This window comes from Helianthus annuus, chromosome 1 (genome assembly GCF_002127325.2).
Source record: "Helianthus annuus cultivar XRQ/B chromosome 1, HanXRQr2.0-SUNRISE, whole genome shotgun sequence".
Lineage (NCBI taxonomy): Eukaryota > Viridiplantae > Streptophyta > Magnoliopsida > Asterales > Asteraceae > Helianthus > Helianthus annuus.
Window position 1 is genome coordinate 59257047 of NC_035433.2, and position 14561 is coordinate 59271607.

Sequence of the window (14561 nt, forward strand, 5' to 3'; positions counted from 1 at the left end):
GTACTATAACTTATTGGAAGTTAGTTACCAGTTTTAGAACTAAAATAATAAATTTTCTGAACCTATGAATAAGATTGATTTCAGTTTGCCCCGTATATGAATAACAAATTTCAAATATAACGAGTTCCTTACTAGTACGTTTTCATATCATTCGATCTAGCGGATTCATAATTTTGTTTTATATCCAAAATTTCAAGGTAATTAGGACTTAACAGTTAGCAATGTCTCTAGAGTTTCATTCGGTGATTAGACCCGAGCTCTTTGAAAGAATTCAGAAGAATGGAAAAAAGTGTAGTCGTGAAATAGAATATATTTGTATTGACTTTACAGAAATCATAATCATCATCGTAACACTATATGTAATGGTTTGGGTGAATAAAGCCCCTACCTTTGAACATTTTCTCTAATGTGGCAGTCCAGTCAGCAAGGGCTTTATTGGGCGTTTTTACAAAAGGGGCGTAGTGAAATAATGTCCAATAATGTCCCTTCCAATCATTAGACAATTATTAACTTTTTAATAAATTAAAAACTAAAATTCTTCATTTAATAAAAAATATTACAATACTAAAATAAAAAAACCGACTAAACTTAAAAAAAAAATACGGAAGGAAATTAAAAATACCGAAACAAATAAAAAAACCGAAACAAATAAAGCTAGAGATTGTATTTTTGACGGATTTGTTCCCGACGCATTTGGGCTAGGATCAACGCGTCGCCTGTGAGATGGTCGATGGGTTTAGCCAAAAATTCGATATCCTTTTCCATTTGTCTCGATTCTTGTATCGCGACAAACTTTTTGTTTTCGACGTTTCTTTCGTCGATGCTTTGTTGACGCCTATGATCGAGATCCCGAATGTCTTGAAGACGTTGATTCATCTCTTCGAAATCTTGGTGCAATATTTCTTAATTAGAAGAAGAGAACTCCGCATGTCTTGAAGACGTTGTGTCTCCGGCACCGTTTCTATCTGTTTCTATCTCTGGAGACGTTTGCGAACCCCCCATATTTTGATAAGTTTAAGGAACTTGAAAGAATTATTGGGAACCGGCCAATGCTAATATTTGAAAAAGATAATAACTAAATAGCAATCATCTTTCATATTTCTTACATTTAGTTTCATTTAATTTTAATTCTTTTACCAATTAATAAAAAAATCATAATACTGAAACACATAAAGAAAGTTGGGTGGATTTTTTCCTAAAAAAAGTTATAGATTTTTATAATGAAAAACTAAAAATACATGGTTAATACAATTTAAACACCAATCGGATGATGGTCCACTAGTAAAGACAAAAACAATTTAAGACCATACGTAGTGGTTTTATGAATAATGCCCCCACCCTTGGACGTTTTCTGCCACGTGACAGTCTAGTCATCAAGAGAGCATTATTGGGCGTTTTTACAAAAAAAGGCGTAGTGGAATAATGCCCAATAACGACACATCCAATCATTACACAATTATTAAATTTTTTAAATTAAAAAGTGAAAATACTTCATTAAATAAAAAAATTACAATACTAAAAATAAAAAAAAAATAAAAACCGACTAAACTTAAAAAAACGAAAATAAAAAAACAAATAAACTTAAAAAAAGATAATAATCTAAAGCCCATATTTTTCCCGAAGTTTTTGGCGAAGCATTTGCACAACGATCAACGCATCGCCTTGAAGGTGATCGATCGGTTTGGACAAAACTCTATGTCCTTTTACGTTTGCCTCGCCACTTACATCTCGTTAAACTTTTTGTTTTCGGCGACTCGTTCTTTCATAGTCTCCCAACGCTTGTGGCCGAGGTATCGAATGTCTTGGAGACGACGGTTCATCTACTCGAAATCTTCCTTCAACTCGAGATTATCGAAAGACGACGCCACCGGTTTTTTCCCGGTTCGCTTATTTTTTTCTTCTACCGGGCGGTCGGGCCAACTCTTCAACTTCCTGGTCATCGTCCACAACAACATTTAAATCGACGTTGCAGGCATCGGAAGTTGGTGTTTCCGGGTCAACCGAGGATAACGTTTTCGACCCTTTTGTCACACCCCAACCGATGGCGGAAACATCAGGATGAGACGAAGTGTGTATAGATTGCTAGAGACTTCATAACACTATGTGACAATATTTAATTAAATTCAAATTTCATTGCAAGTGCTAAATTGTCATACAATATTCAAAACAAAATACAACATTGTTTCAACGAATAACATAACATTAAAAGATAAATAGATTAAAGGTGTGTATCTAGTCCACCCTAAACTTGTTTCATCAATCATCCATACTTCATTAGTCAACCTGCAACATGTATTAAAATAGAGTTTCAATGCAAAGGCAATGAGCGAGTATACAAGTTTGTTTACATAGCATAATAGAATAAAAAGGCTCAAATCCAACACGATTCATAATATGTGAATTACTAGTATGCAATTTTGGCGTACACTATGATCAAACCCAAGAATCCAACGCATAAAACAACCTAATCCCAATTGATAGCGGGATGGTAAATGTTTAACTTAACAATACCCCAAGTTTAACGGGCGGGCGTAAATCCTATAGCGCTATAATTGTTAAGGTGGGCTAGCAAAGTTTATGAGCATATACGTTCCAAATCGTTCAAATAGAGCATACAAGAATCATAAGTAAAGCACATTAGTTTCATGTTTGTACAAGGATTGAGTATGTTTAGTTTAGTTTAAAGATGTTTGCATAATTATACATGTTGCATCCCAAAGTGTAAAGGGGGAAAAGGGATCGAGTATACTCACTAAATTGCTAAGTCTTCCGATTATCCCAAAAGTTGACGAGCGTAAGAGATTAGGAGGATGGAACACTGAGGTCACCCTATATGGGCAAACGATGGTGCAATGAGTAAATGGAATTACGATGGAGGATTTGAATTGGAATTAAAGTATGACCGGTTGATAAGAAATATATATATATATATATATTTTATATAGTTTATTGTAAAAAGGATTATAAATCGAGTCTATCAAGAGTATTGGGAATGTTGTCAAATAAGTCTATATTTATATCTATTTTATAAAATTTATTTGATTTTGATAGGTTTCGTTTTATAAAGTTTACACGTTTCGCTACGAAATTTCACGAAACACGGGCAGAGTTTCCTCTGTTTTTGGACGATCCCAACAACTCAAGTTGTTGTTAACATTTTCAAAATTCAATAAGCAATAAACAAAACAATACGAAACAAAGATTTTTCAGCTAATATATCTATAGATGTTCAATGTATGATTACAAAATATAAGGGTTCGTTTTGCGTAAAAATTTAACATTAATATAAGTAATATAAAGAACTTCAAGACGCTTAGAATTTTACCGAATCTGACCAATTTGACCCGAACCCAACACCGAGCCTGAGGTTGACCAACCTTGACTGTGTTGACTTATGTTGACCAGATTTGACGGAACCGAAACAAGGCCCGAACCTGCTGAACCGAGTTAACCCGAACAGTTAAAACAATCGGACTTGAAACATAGTTAACCAAAACAAACTGAAACAAAAATCATTATCGAAACTGACCTGAGCTGACCCGGTTTATTGACTCGAAAACATCGAACAAGTAATTTGAACCGTATCGAACCGTCTTTGACCCGACTCCGAACCGTAACCAAAACTGAACTGAAAGATAACCTGAACCGAACGGAAGCATGAGCCGAACAACACCGAGTCTGGATCTGAGATGAACCATCACCGAACCAAACTTCAAAACTGAATCGAGTGAGCTAAACACAAAGGGACTTGAAGCGGTAAAACCCAACTAACCCAGAACTAGGTTGGTCTGGAACTGACCGGAACCCGAAGCAAAACTGAGAAGTATAAGCACCATCACCACTGCCAGTGTTCACCGGCGGCTCCGCCGCCCTTCTGTCGCCGGTTGCCGCCGCTCTGCGGCTCCGGTGGTCCGTGTCGGGAAGAACGAGAGCGATCAGAGGGTCGAGGATGATGGGGGGTTTAGGTGGGTGTTGAGTTATCGACGAGGAGCCGGCCGGATATCCATTCCGGTGACCGGAATTCGCAGAGAAGGAGGAGGGAGATGGGTGTTGGCTGAAAGAAAAGAATAGAATTTTAGGGTTTGTTTGACTACACTTAAATACATAGGGTTGGGCTAATGAATTGCTTTAACGATGATTTAAATGAATTAGGAGCCGGGTTATGCTCGATGTCAAGACCCAGCCCAGCTGGTTTGTGGGTGTGCTTGTGAAGGTGTTGACCCGGGTTCGATCCCTGCGGTCAACATTCTTTTTATTTATTTATTTTTCAGACTTAAAACTCATATATTTTCATTTACTACATAATTTACCCCTGAACTTTAATTAACCAAGTTATATAGTTTAAAAGAGGGAGCTAATTTTATAGAACAAACTAACTAAGTTAGTTTACTAACTTTAAGATTTAACGAGACTAACTTAGTTTATTATAAAAATAACTTTTAAATAGCAAATTTAATTAATTTAATTAATTAAAATAAGGAATAATTATAACGAATTAAATTAAGGATTAAAGATTTTTCGACGTTACAACGGATTAAATTTTTTTGAAAGAGGCAAACTTCTAAAAGTATATTTTTAAGTCTCGATTTCTAAATTAGGAAGGTTATGGAAACGCGGAGCGTTACACCTTTAGCTTTACGTCTACTACTAGACGTCATGGTCGGTACGCTAGCCCACTTTGGACATTTTCTTAGAAGCTCCCAACATCTATAGTACGTGAAAACGCCTTTCGTTTTCTCGTATTCATCCATAGCCCTCGTTAAAACACCGACGTCACCTTCTCCGCTTGGCCGATTATCGTAGTTTCATTGATAAACTTCTTGGAAGGCGTGACACTTGTTGATATTGGTCCATTTGCTAGAGATAGAATCTTTGTCACGATGTTCACCTTTTTCCCACGTATTATAAAAAAGCTCACGAATCATGTTCTAAAATTCTGGACTGATTTGAAAGTTTGCTACAAAAAATAAAAAAAAATAAGTGATACGTTAAAAAAATTGATGTGTAGAAAAAATTAAGAAATAACACTTACCCACATCGGGGTCCTCCTAAACATTGACCCACGCCCGAACCAACGTGTATTCCTTGTCCTTCGTCCAAATAACGTAAGTAGCGTCACTTTTTATGTGACCTTCTACCGCGTTTGGGTGTCTCGCGATCAGGTTCGGGTTACGTCTCTGGTACGGTATTCACCTCGGGTTCGGCTTGTTCTTGGGATGGTTGTGAAGCGCCCGGTTGGGCAAAGCCATAAGTGGGTGGTATGAAAGGAGTAGAGCTGCTCAAGTAAGCCACGTACGAAAACAATTCGGGTCCATGTCGTGACGGTTAAAGTTTTGTTGCGGTTAGGTGGTATTTGGGTTCCCGGGTCTTGACGGAACACCAAACGGGGGTCGGAATGGATGCATGGTTAATAAGTTTATAAAAGTTGGAAGAAGTAGAGAGAAAGTTTGATAGAAAATGGGATTTTTTTTTATAAAAAGTTGGATGAAAAGTGGGGTATTTATAGATTTAAATGGGAATTAAAAAAATATTAAATGAATATTACCATTTGAAAACGGTCAACTCTGAAACAATGTGCAAATTTGGCGTGTTTTAAATCACGCTTGACAAGCTTTTTTCGAAAATCACGCCAAAAAACGCCCCAGGGGGTGGGGGTCCGGCGTTATTGGGCGTGTTTGGTGACAAATTTTGAAAAAATACCGCCCACTACGGACGGTCTAACAACTGGGTTTAGGAGGAGAGGTCTTGGATTTATGTTTGACATAGATAAAAGAGTTAAATGTCATTTTAGTCCCTGTGGTTTGGGTCATTTTGTCAGTTTAGTCCAAAGGTTTCATTTTCCCATGTGGGTCCAAAAAGGTTTCACCGTTGCCATTTTAGTCCATTGGGTTCACTTAATCTATTATTTCTGTTAACGAGAAGGGTAATTCGGTCATTTAATATGTAATTCTGTTAATTAGAAGGGCAATTCGGCCATATAAAATGATCAAATTGCCCTTCTTGTTAACAAAAAATAATGGATTAAGTTAAACACAGTGGACTAAAATGGTATTGGTGAAACCTTTTTAGACCCAAAGGAAAGAAATGAAACATTTGAACTAAACTGGCAAAATGGCTCAAATCAAAGACTAAAATAGCATTTAACTCTAGATAAAAAAAAATTGTCATTAAAAAAATACTGATGGGAGAAAAAACAAATAAAACCCATATTCAAATGTTGAAAAAAGTATTAATATAGATTGGGATAACAAAAATATCCTTGAAAGCCGGGAATATAAACACTTAAGAAAGCTCTATATTTCTAAAATCTTGAAATTTCGAAGTGTAAAATCAACTTAAGAATCATGATTAAAAAATGTATGAATTCAAAAGAGTAAACTGTCATTTTGGTCCTGTGGTTTAGGCACTTTTACTATTTTAGTCCAAATCTCAAATTTTTTAAATCTGGGTCAATATGGTTTCACTTTTGTTGTCATTTTGGTCCAAATTTCAAAAACCCACTTTTTTAACTGTTGCAACCTGCCTATTTTGTCTTTTAGTTCAGAGGCATTTTTGTCCATCTAATTTTAATATAACATATTAATAATTAATAAACTAAATAAATATACCATAAACATCTGCATCTGCATATACCATTGCAGACCAGAGAATTCTCTGATGGACCACCACCTGCCACACCCCTCTCACACCACCACCCCCACCCCCACAACCACCTGCCACCACCCTCTCGCACCACCACCCCTACACAAACTTTTAACAAACTCATAGATCTCATTCGCGATAACAGATGACAACTAATTTATTTAGTGACATCGCTGCATAAATCAGATAATCGCTGCATAAATAAGATAAATCACATAAATCACCATTGGAAGGGAAGACAGGAGACAACTGATAAGAGAGAGAGAGAGAGAAAGCCACCGGAAGACAGGAGACAACAGCCACAACCACCGGTGATAACCTAAATCGCTGCATAAATCACATAAATCACCACCGGAAGATAGGAGACAACTGATAAGAGAGAGAGAGAGAGAGAGAGAGAGAGAGAAAGCCACCGGAAGACAGGAGACAACAGCCACAGCCACCAGTGATAACCTAACTCGCTGCATAAATCAGATAAATCACATAAATCACCATACTTTATACAACTTTATACGAATTTCTGCTTTCTCTCTCTCTCTCTCTCTCTCTCTCTCTCTAACACCACCGGAAGACAGGAGACCGTTAGGAATCACAGGTCGCTATAGCTTCAAAGAGAGAGAGAGAGTGTGTGATCGCAAGAGAGAGAGGGAGAAAGAGAGTGACGGTGATATTGTGGTGAGAATGAGATGGTGGCTGTGGTGGGAAGGAGGTGGTGGTAGCGGTTGTGGTGAGGAGGTAGTGGTGGCGGTGGTGAGAAGGGAGGAGGAGGTGACGGTGGTGGAGATCTCTGCATTTGTGGAATTAGGGTTTGGGTTTTTGCTCTGCATTTGGGGAATGACAACTGATTTATTTAGGAGGGTATTTATTTGAGGGTTTTTTAATGAAGAAAATGTTTTAATGAAATATAGTTGGACAAAACTACCCCTGCACAAAAAGATAAAAATGGCATGTTGGAACAGTAAAAAATGAGAGTTTTTGAGATTCGGACTAAAATGGCAACAAAATGCAAACCACAGGGACCCAGATTTAAAAAGTTTGAGATTTGAACTAAAATGACAAAATTGCCTAAACCACAGGAACCAAAATGGCAGTTTACTCAATTCAAAATTTTAGCCAACTTTTTATGTCTTGAGTGTCTATATGTAACGGTATTCTAAAAATACCCGAGCACTTTGGCAGACATCTATTTACACGTGAATTCATAATCTTGTATGAGCATATTTAAAAAGTGTGGTGAAATATTTAAAAATTTGTTTAGATCAGTGTGGTAAAATATTTGAAAATTTGTTTAGATCAAAAAATTTGTTGTAATAACGTTTTTAGTTCCAAAGGATTGAAGGGTCCAAGAGCCCATAATGTTTATATGTAACGGTTATTGAAAATTCGAAAACCGAACCATCGGTTTTTGTTTCGGTTCAGTTTTTTTGGTTACGGTTCGGTTATTTCGGTTTTTTGCTCACCCCTACTGTTTATATATTATACATTTTATAGTTATATATATCTATATACATTTTACTTACATGGTCATTTTTATTAACAAATTTACATAATCAGTCCTTGTTAGTTAAAAATAAGAATATCCTAAATTTTAACCTATTTTTTAAACGAGCGTTATCTTTTTGAACTGAGTTGACACGTTTCAAAAATGTTGAGAACGTAAAAATCTTTTTTCGACTAAAATAACATTTTCATCAAACCTAAGTTTGGGCCCAAATGGTATGCTTGGGCCCATAATCTGGTTATATAATATCTTAATACCCTAAATTTAGGTTTCTTTAAACAAACAAACCCTAAATCATCGCTCAAAAGATGGCCGTCAAGAGAAGAAACCCGATCTCTGAAATCCGTGAAATCCGATCTGCGCTAAGGGCCGCCCAAGCGGCAGCGGTTGCCGCACAGGCAGCTGCGGAGAAAGTCGCCGTTGCGGCAGCGGCGGACAAAGCCGTTGCGGCGGCGGTGTCGGCGGCGGCGGCGGAGCTGAAAGCGAAAGTTGAAGCCGGAATTATCACCATGATCTCTGAGCCTGAGCGGTAAACCTGTAACGACTCTCACAAAAATGTCCTAAAACGCTCCGTAAGTGGAAACCCGGACCCCTGAAACCCTAATCCTTGTGAAAAACCAAGAAATCAAGAAATTGGAGTCCACGCGGGCCGCGTAAAACATAATGGTAGTCTACGCAGGCCGCGACAGCAAGGTAGATCTCCGGATAAGCTTAAGGGACACGTGTTGTCCACGCGTCGCGACCACCGGTGACTCAGCATACTCCGATCTGATCCACACACCCACGCGGGCCGCGTAAGTGTTCCTTTAAAGTTACGCGGGCCGCGAGGCTCCCTGTTTCCAGCATATATATAGCAGCCGATAGTTTCAATTCAAAGTCGCTCAATTCTTTTCTTCTTTTAGCTTCTATTATAGAAAAATAATAGCTCGGGTATTATATTCTAAATCCCAAAACTCTGCCCGTATTAGGGTGATAACTCTAGTCACTAGTACGATTCAATGTCCGATCGATTGAAACTATCCGATAGATGTTTAAGTGCTGCCCGTAATTAGGCTATGCCTTTGTCATTCGTTGTCAGGGTTTTGGTCTCGTGAGTTATCGTTAAAGTTGAATTGAGTTAATACACTGATACGAGTTCCATTGTATCTAGAAATTAGAACTCGTAAGCAGGGAGCTGCTAGAATATTTAATAGCTAAGTAAACTTAATAGTTAAATAAACTTAGCAGTTAAGTTAGTTGAGTAGATTAATTAATCTGTTAATTAAGTTAAGTATGATTAATTAATTAGCTAATTAATTAAGCTAAGCTAAGCGAGATTAATTAAGCTAAGCTAGATTAATTAAACTAAGTGTGATTAATTAAGACTAAGCAAGATTAATTAAGCTAAGTAAGATCTATTAATCACCTAAATAGATATACATGAAAAATAAATATATATATATATATATATATATATATATATATATATATATATATATATATAAAATAGATAATATCAAAGGAAGGTGCTAGGAAGATGTAAGAGGATAGATATATGTGGGTAGGAAGCTTCCTAGAAAATGTATAGCTACCTTCCTAGAAAAGCTATAGGAAACTTCCTAGAAGTTTCATCCTTCTTACCTATAAATAGGTAGCTTAGGAATTCATTTCATTTGTTCATTTCTTCTATTCTTCTCTCTATACGTTAGTGTTCTAACCAATAATCACCGATGCGATGTTCTGTCCGATCGATTCAAGAACCATCTAATAAATGCCAAAGTGCTGTACTTTGTGAATTTTGGTAAACGGAATCCAAAGTGCTATACTTTGTGAATTTTGTTAAGGTTCGAATCTTGTGACTACCGTTAGGTTTGATTTGGATTTTACACAAATACGTATTCCATTATGTTAAACTATATGTTTAACTACCAGAATACTCCCAACTACACACTTACAATCAAACAAGCTGTTAAATCATTAGAAGATTCAGAACAATAAAGTATACGCTTAATTATCAGAAGGAATAGAATCAAGAAGCCGGCTAAATCATGCTTATACTGTGAGTCATTCTCTTTTTATCAACTATTTTACAAAACTCCAAATTATTTTCAAAGTTATAATTACAGGGATTAAGTCTTTGTAATCACCAAGTTACAGCCGGTATGTGGGGTTTTGTATACATTACTTGATAACCGTCACCATTGGACAACGGGTTAGCCAAGGGGTGATATGACCATAGTCACAGACACCAAATTGGACAACGAGGTAGCCAATAGGTGGTCGAGTGACAAATACCGTGGGTATATGGTTGATATATAGAAACATTGTAATCGCTCTTAATACTGTAACTTATAACATTGTTTTCTAGCTTCACTTTGCAGTGATTAAGTCTTTGCCAATCTTAAAGAAGCAAATGTAAAAACTCTTAATGCTGTGAATTATAACAAATATATTTTTATAAAACCTGAATGAACTCACTCAGTATTTCCTGCTGACAAAACCTTTTTAAAACGCATTTCAGGTAATTACAGTAGATCGGAATAAGAGATGGATACGACACCAAAAGGCTTACAGAAGTGGCTTAAATTTTATCAATTAAATTAAATTAAGAAAAGTTATTTTATGCAATCGGGTTTATCCCATATTAAAGCTACCTTTATAAAACGTGGGTTTATCCCATCTGTTTAAAATAAATAAAATCCGGTGTTTATAAACTCTGATATTTTTCCTAACTCACGGTCCTGATGAAATTTCCGCTGCAATGTTTTCAAAAATAACCACCGGTACCACTTGGCTGCTCGCGGCTCCCGATTCCGGCCAGGATGGGGTCGGGGGTCGTGACAAAACCTGAGGACTTGAAGAGGTTTCAAGGCACTCAGGGAAAATCAGCATCTGCGGAAATTGTTTCCGGTGTATCTTGGGCGAGTGCTATGGCGTCTTTGAACTAAATTGTTATCAAGATCCCTTCATGGATCCACCGCAAGTCCCCACAGGTGCCTGAAGTCGGCAGCAAAGAGAAACCCAATGGGGTTAAAACTAGTAGTGGGGTGGTAGGGGGAAACAGTGGTGGTGGAGGTGCCAAAGAAAACGGTGGTGGTGGAGGTGTCAAAAGAAATGTTAAAGAAGGTGGGAACGGTGGTGGCAATGGCGGTGGTGGCAATGGCGGTGGCGGCAATGGTGGTGGGGAATAGCTGTTATGCTGGTGGCGGTAGGTGTTGTTAACTTTTGTGATTAACGTTTTTTTCATTTCCAGGAAGGTGTTTGCACCAATTAACTTAGAAATTTTTGTTTCCATCATGATGAGATAGTATTATATTAGTTTCTTATGATTGATGATGATGATGTTTGGATATGGAATTTTTATATATGGAATGGAATGGAAAGATATTATTGTATCTTTACTTTATCTGCATACATTAGCGATTGATGACCGGCAAGAAAAGAAACCCGATCTCTGAAATCGATGAAATCCAATCTGCTCTTAGGGCCGCCAAAGCGGCAACGGTTGCCGCACAGGCAGCTGCGGAGAAAGTCGCCGCACAGGCGGCGGCGGACAAAGCCGCTGTGGCGGCTACGACGGCGGCGGTGGCGGCGGCGGCGGAGTTGAAAGCAAAAGCTGAGGCTGGGATTATCACCTTGACTTTGAGTGGTAAACCTGAGGACTTGAATAGGTTTAGGTTTCAAGGCACTCAGGTCAAAGCACCATCTGCTGAAATTGTGTCGGGTTTATCTTGGGCGAGTGCTATGGCATCATTAAACTACATCGCTAACAAGATCATCCGCCGCAAGTCCCCTCAGGTGCCTGAAGTGAGCAAGGAGAAACCCAATGGGGTTAAAACGAATGGTGGGGTAGGGGGAAATGGTGGTGGTGGAGCTGCCAAAGAAAACAACGGTGGTGGTGGAGGTGTCAAAGAAAACGGTGGTGGTGGAGGTGTCAAAGGAGGTGGGAATGGTGGCGGCAACGGAGGTGGGAATGGTGGCGGCAATGGTGGTGGTGGGGAATAGCTGGCGGTAGGTGTTGTTAACTTTGGCGGTAGCTTGTTAACTTTTGTGATTAACTTAACTTAGAAATTATTTTTGTTTCCATCATGATGAGACAGTATTATATTAGTTTTTTTATGTTTGATGATGATGATGTTTGGATATTGAATTTTTATATATGGAATGGAATGGAAAGATATTATTGTATCTTTACTTTATCTGGATACATTAGCGATTGATTACAAATACAGTTTCAAATTTGCTTACCATGTTTATTATTATTGTTTTTATTTTGAATACGAATACATAGAGGATTTTTATCATTATTTTTATTTCGTTAAAAAAGATGCAAATTGTGGATTTGAGAATGGTAGAAGTGATAGTAGCCATTTGGGTGTTGTCTGTTAATCAATGGCAAAGAGAAGATGTGTGTTTGCAGATGAAGGGAGGAGTTGTTTGGTGCATGGATGATGGGGTGTTTTGGTTAAACGAATTCTGACGTGTTCGAAAATCATAATTAATCAACAATCTGTGATTAACAAACAAATTTTAAACAACGACTTTGTATTCGATTAACAATGTAAGAGTAAGGGACAAGGATTAAGTAAGGATCATTGATCAGTGATTTCGTGGTTCACCGTGTGTATTTTTGATTGCCGGAATTTCTCGCGATTAACTCTTAATAACGGTTCTGAACAATCAGAGACCTTTGATATAAGTTTTGTTTCCGTTTGTGATGGCAACTAGAACCACTTGTGGCATCATCAAACTGGCAAGCTCTCAAACGGGTACTCCGCTATTTGAAAGGAACGGTCCATCATGGGTTGTTCTTGAAATGCAATACTAACCTTAACTTGCAGGCCTTTTCGGACTCAGAATGGGGCGGTATTAATGATGGGGGACGGTCCACTACAGCTTATCTCATATATCTTGGGTCCAATATCATATCTTGGAAATCAGCTAGACAAAAAACTGTCTCTCGATCATCTACCGAAGCCGAATACAAAGCTCTCGCTAATGCTGCAGCTGAACTTTCCAGGGTTAAAAATCTACTAAGTGAACTCGGGCTCCCAATTAAAAGCACTCCATCGCTTTACTGTGACAACACCGGGGCTACCTATGTCTGTGCAAATCCTGTTTACCATTCACGCATGAAACACATTGCTCTGGACTATCACTTTGTGCGAGAACAAGTCAATTCTGGACAACTCAAAGTACTTCATGTCAGCTCCAAGGACCAACTCGCGGATGTCCACAAGAAACCGCTTGCACGCGCGCCATTCCTATATTTTCGATCCAAGATTGGAGTCTCCAACGGATCCTCCATCTTGCGGGGGCGTATCAACACCACAAATTAAGTCACCGTTAATTACAAATTATTCTTAGTCAACAAGATTTGTAACCATTGCATAATTCTCTCCCTAGAAGATTTGTAACCATTACATAATTCTCTCCCTAGAATCAAGCTCTTGTAATTATTGTATTCATTCTTGTACCACTATATATTGATTTGTAAATAATGAGAATAGTATCTTGATTCAATACAAACTTCTATTGTTTATAGTTTGGATATGGAATTTTTATATATGGAATGGAATGGAAAGATATTATTGTATCTTTATTTTATCTGCATACATTAGCGATTGATTACAAATACAGTTTCAAATTTGCTTACCATGTTTATTATTGTTTTTATTTTGAATACGAATATATAGAGGATGTTTATCATTAATTTTATTTCATTAAAAAAGATGCAACTTGTGGATTGGAGAATGGTAGAAGTGATAGTAGCCATTTGGGTGTTGTCTGTTAATCAATGGCAAAGAAAAGATGTGTGTTTGCAGATGAAGGGAGGAGTTTTTTGGTGCATAGATGATGGGGTGTTTTGGTTAAACGAATTCTGACGTGTTCGAAAATCAGAATTAATCAACAATCTGTGATTAACAAACAAATTTTAAACAACGACTTTGTATTCGATTAACAGTGTAAGAGTAAGGGACAGGGATTAAGTAAGGATCATTGATCAGTGAGTTCGTGGTTCACCGTGTGTATTTTTTATTGCCCGAATTTCTCGCGATTAAGTCTTAATAACGGTTCTGAACAATCAGAGACCTTTGATATAAGTTTTGTTTCCGTTTGTGACGGCAACTTATTTGCAAAACTTGGGATTGAGTATTCACTTTGTTATTCATTTGAAATCTTGAAACCGTTGGGTAATCTTGTGCTCAACATATTTAATTTGATTTATTCAATTCTAAGTTATTTGAGTTCTTAAATGTAGAAAAGGAAGGGGAAAAAAAGCAAAAACCGGTGTATGCAGTAGTGGAAAACATATTATTTAAAATATGGTTTTAGTTCTAAGTTTTGTTGGGGTTTTATTTAAAGCATAAACCCGTATTGACCCATTTATAAAAAAAAGAGTGATGAAGATGCTGTTTTCGTGAGTGAGTCTGGGATC

General features: G+C 37.4%; 3 protein-coding genes across 4 annotated transcripts; 2 read left to right on the forward strand and 1 right to left on the reverse strand.

Annotated features, from left to right (window-relative positions):
* Positions 1-2112: 2112 nt before the first annotated feature.
* On the reverse strand, positions 2113-4049 carry LOC110936419. 2 transcript variants are annotated; one of them, XM_035976697.1, is made up of 4 exons: positions 3530-4049; positions 3326-3434; positions 2754-2829; positions 2113-2283 (listed from the first exon to the last, which is right to left on the reverse strand). In XM_035976697.1, the coding sequence occupies exons 1-4, from the start codon at positions 3696-3698 to the stop codon at positions 2275-2277; spliced, it is 363 nt and encodes a 120-aa protein (XP_035832590.1). In that variant the 5' UTR covers positions 3699-4049; the 3' UTR covers positions 2113-2274. The 2 variants fall into 2 exon arrangements, with proteins under 2 accessions (XP_035832590.1, XP_022034496.1); XM_022178804.2 differs by having other exon boundaries at positions 3326-3437.
* Positions 4050-9816: 5767 nt separating this feature from the next.
* On the forward strand, positions 9817-12127 carry LOC110892664 (glycine, alanine and asparagine-rich protein-like). The gene is made up of 2 exons (XM_022139834.2): positions 9817-10181; positions 10644-12127. Exon 2 carries the CDS (start codon positions 11549-11551, stop codon positions 12125-12127), a length of 579 nt encoding a protein of 192 aa, XP_021995526.1. The 5' UTR covers positions 9817-10181; positions 10644-11548.
* Positions 10945-11313, forward strand: LOC110892730 (RNA-binding protein cabeza-like). Its single transcript, XM_022139898.1, has 2 exons — positions 10945-11034; positions 11083-11313. Exons 1-2 carry the CDS (start codon positions 10945-10947, stop codon positions 11311-11313), a joined length of 321 nt encoding a protein of 106 aa, XP_021995590.1.
* Positions 12128-14561: the final 2434 nt, after the last annotated feature.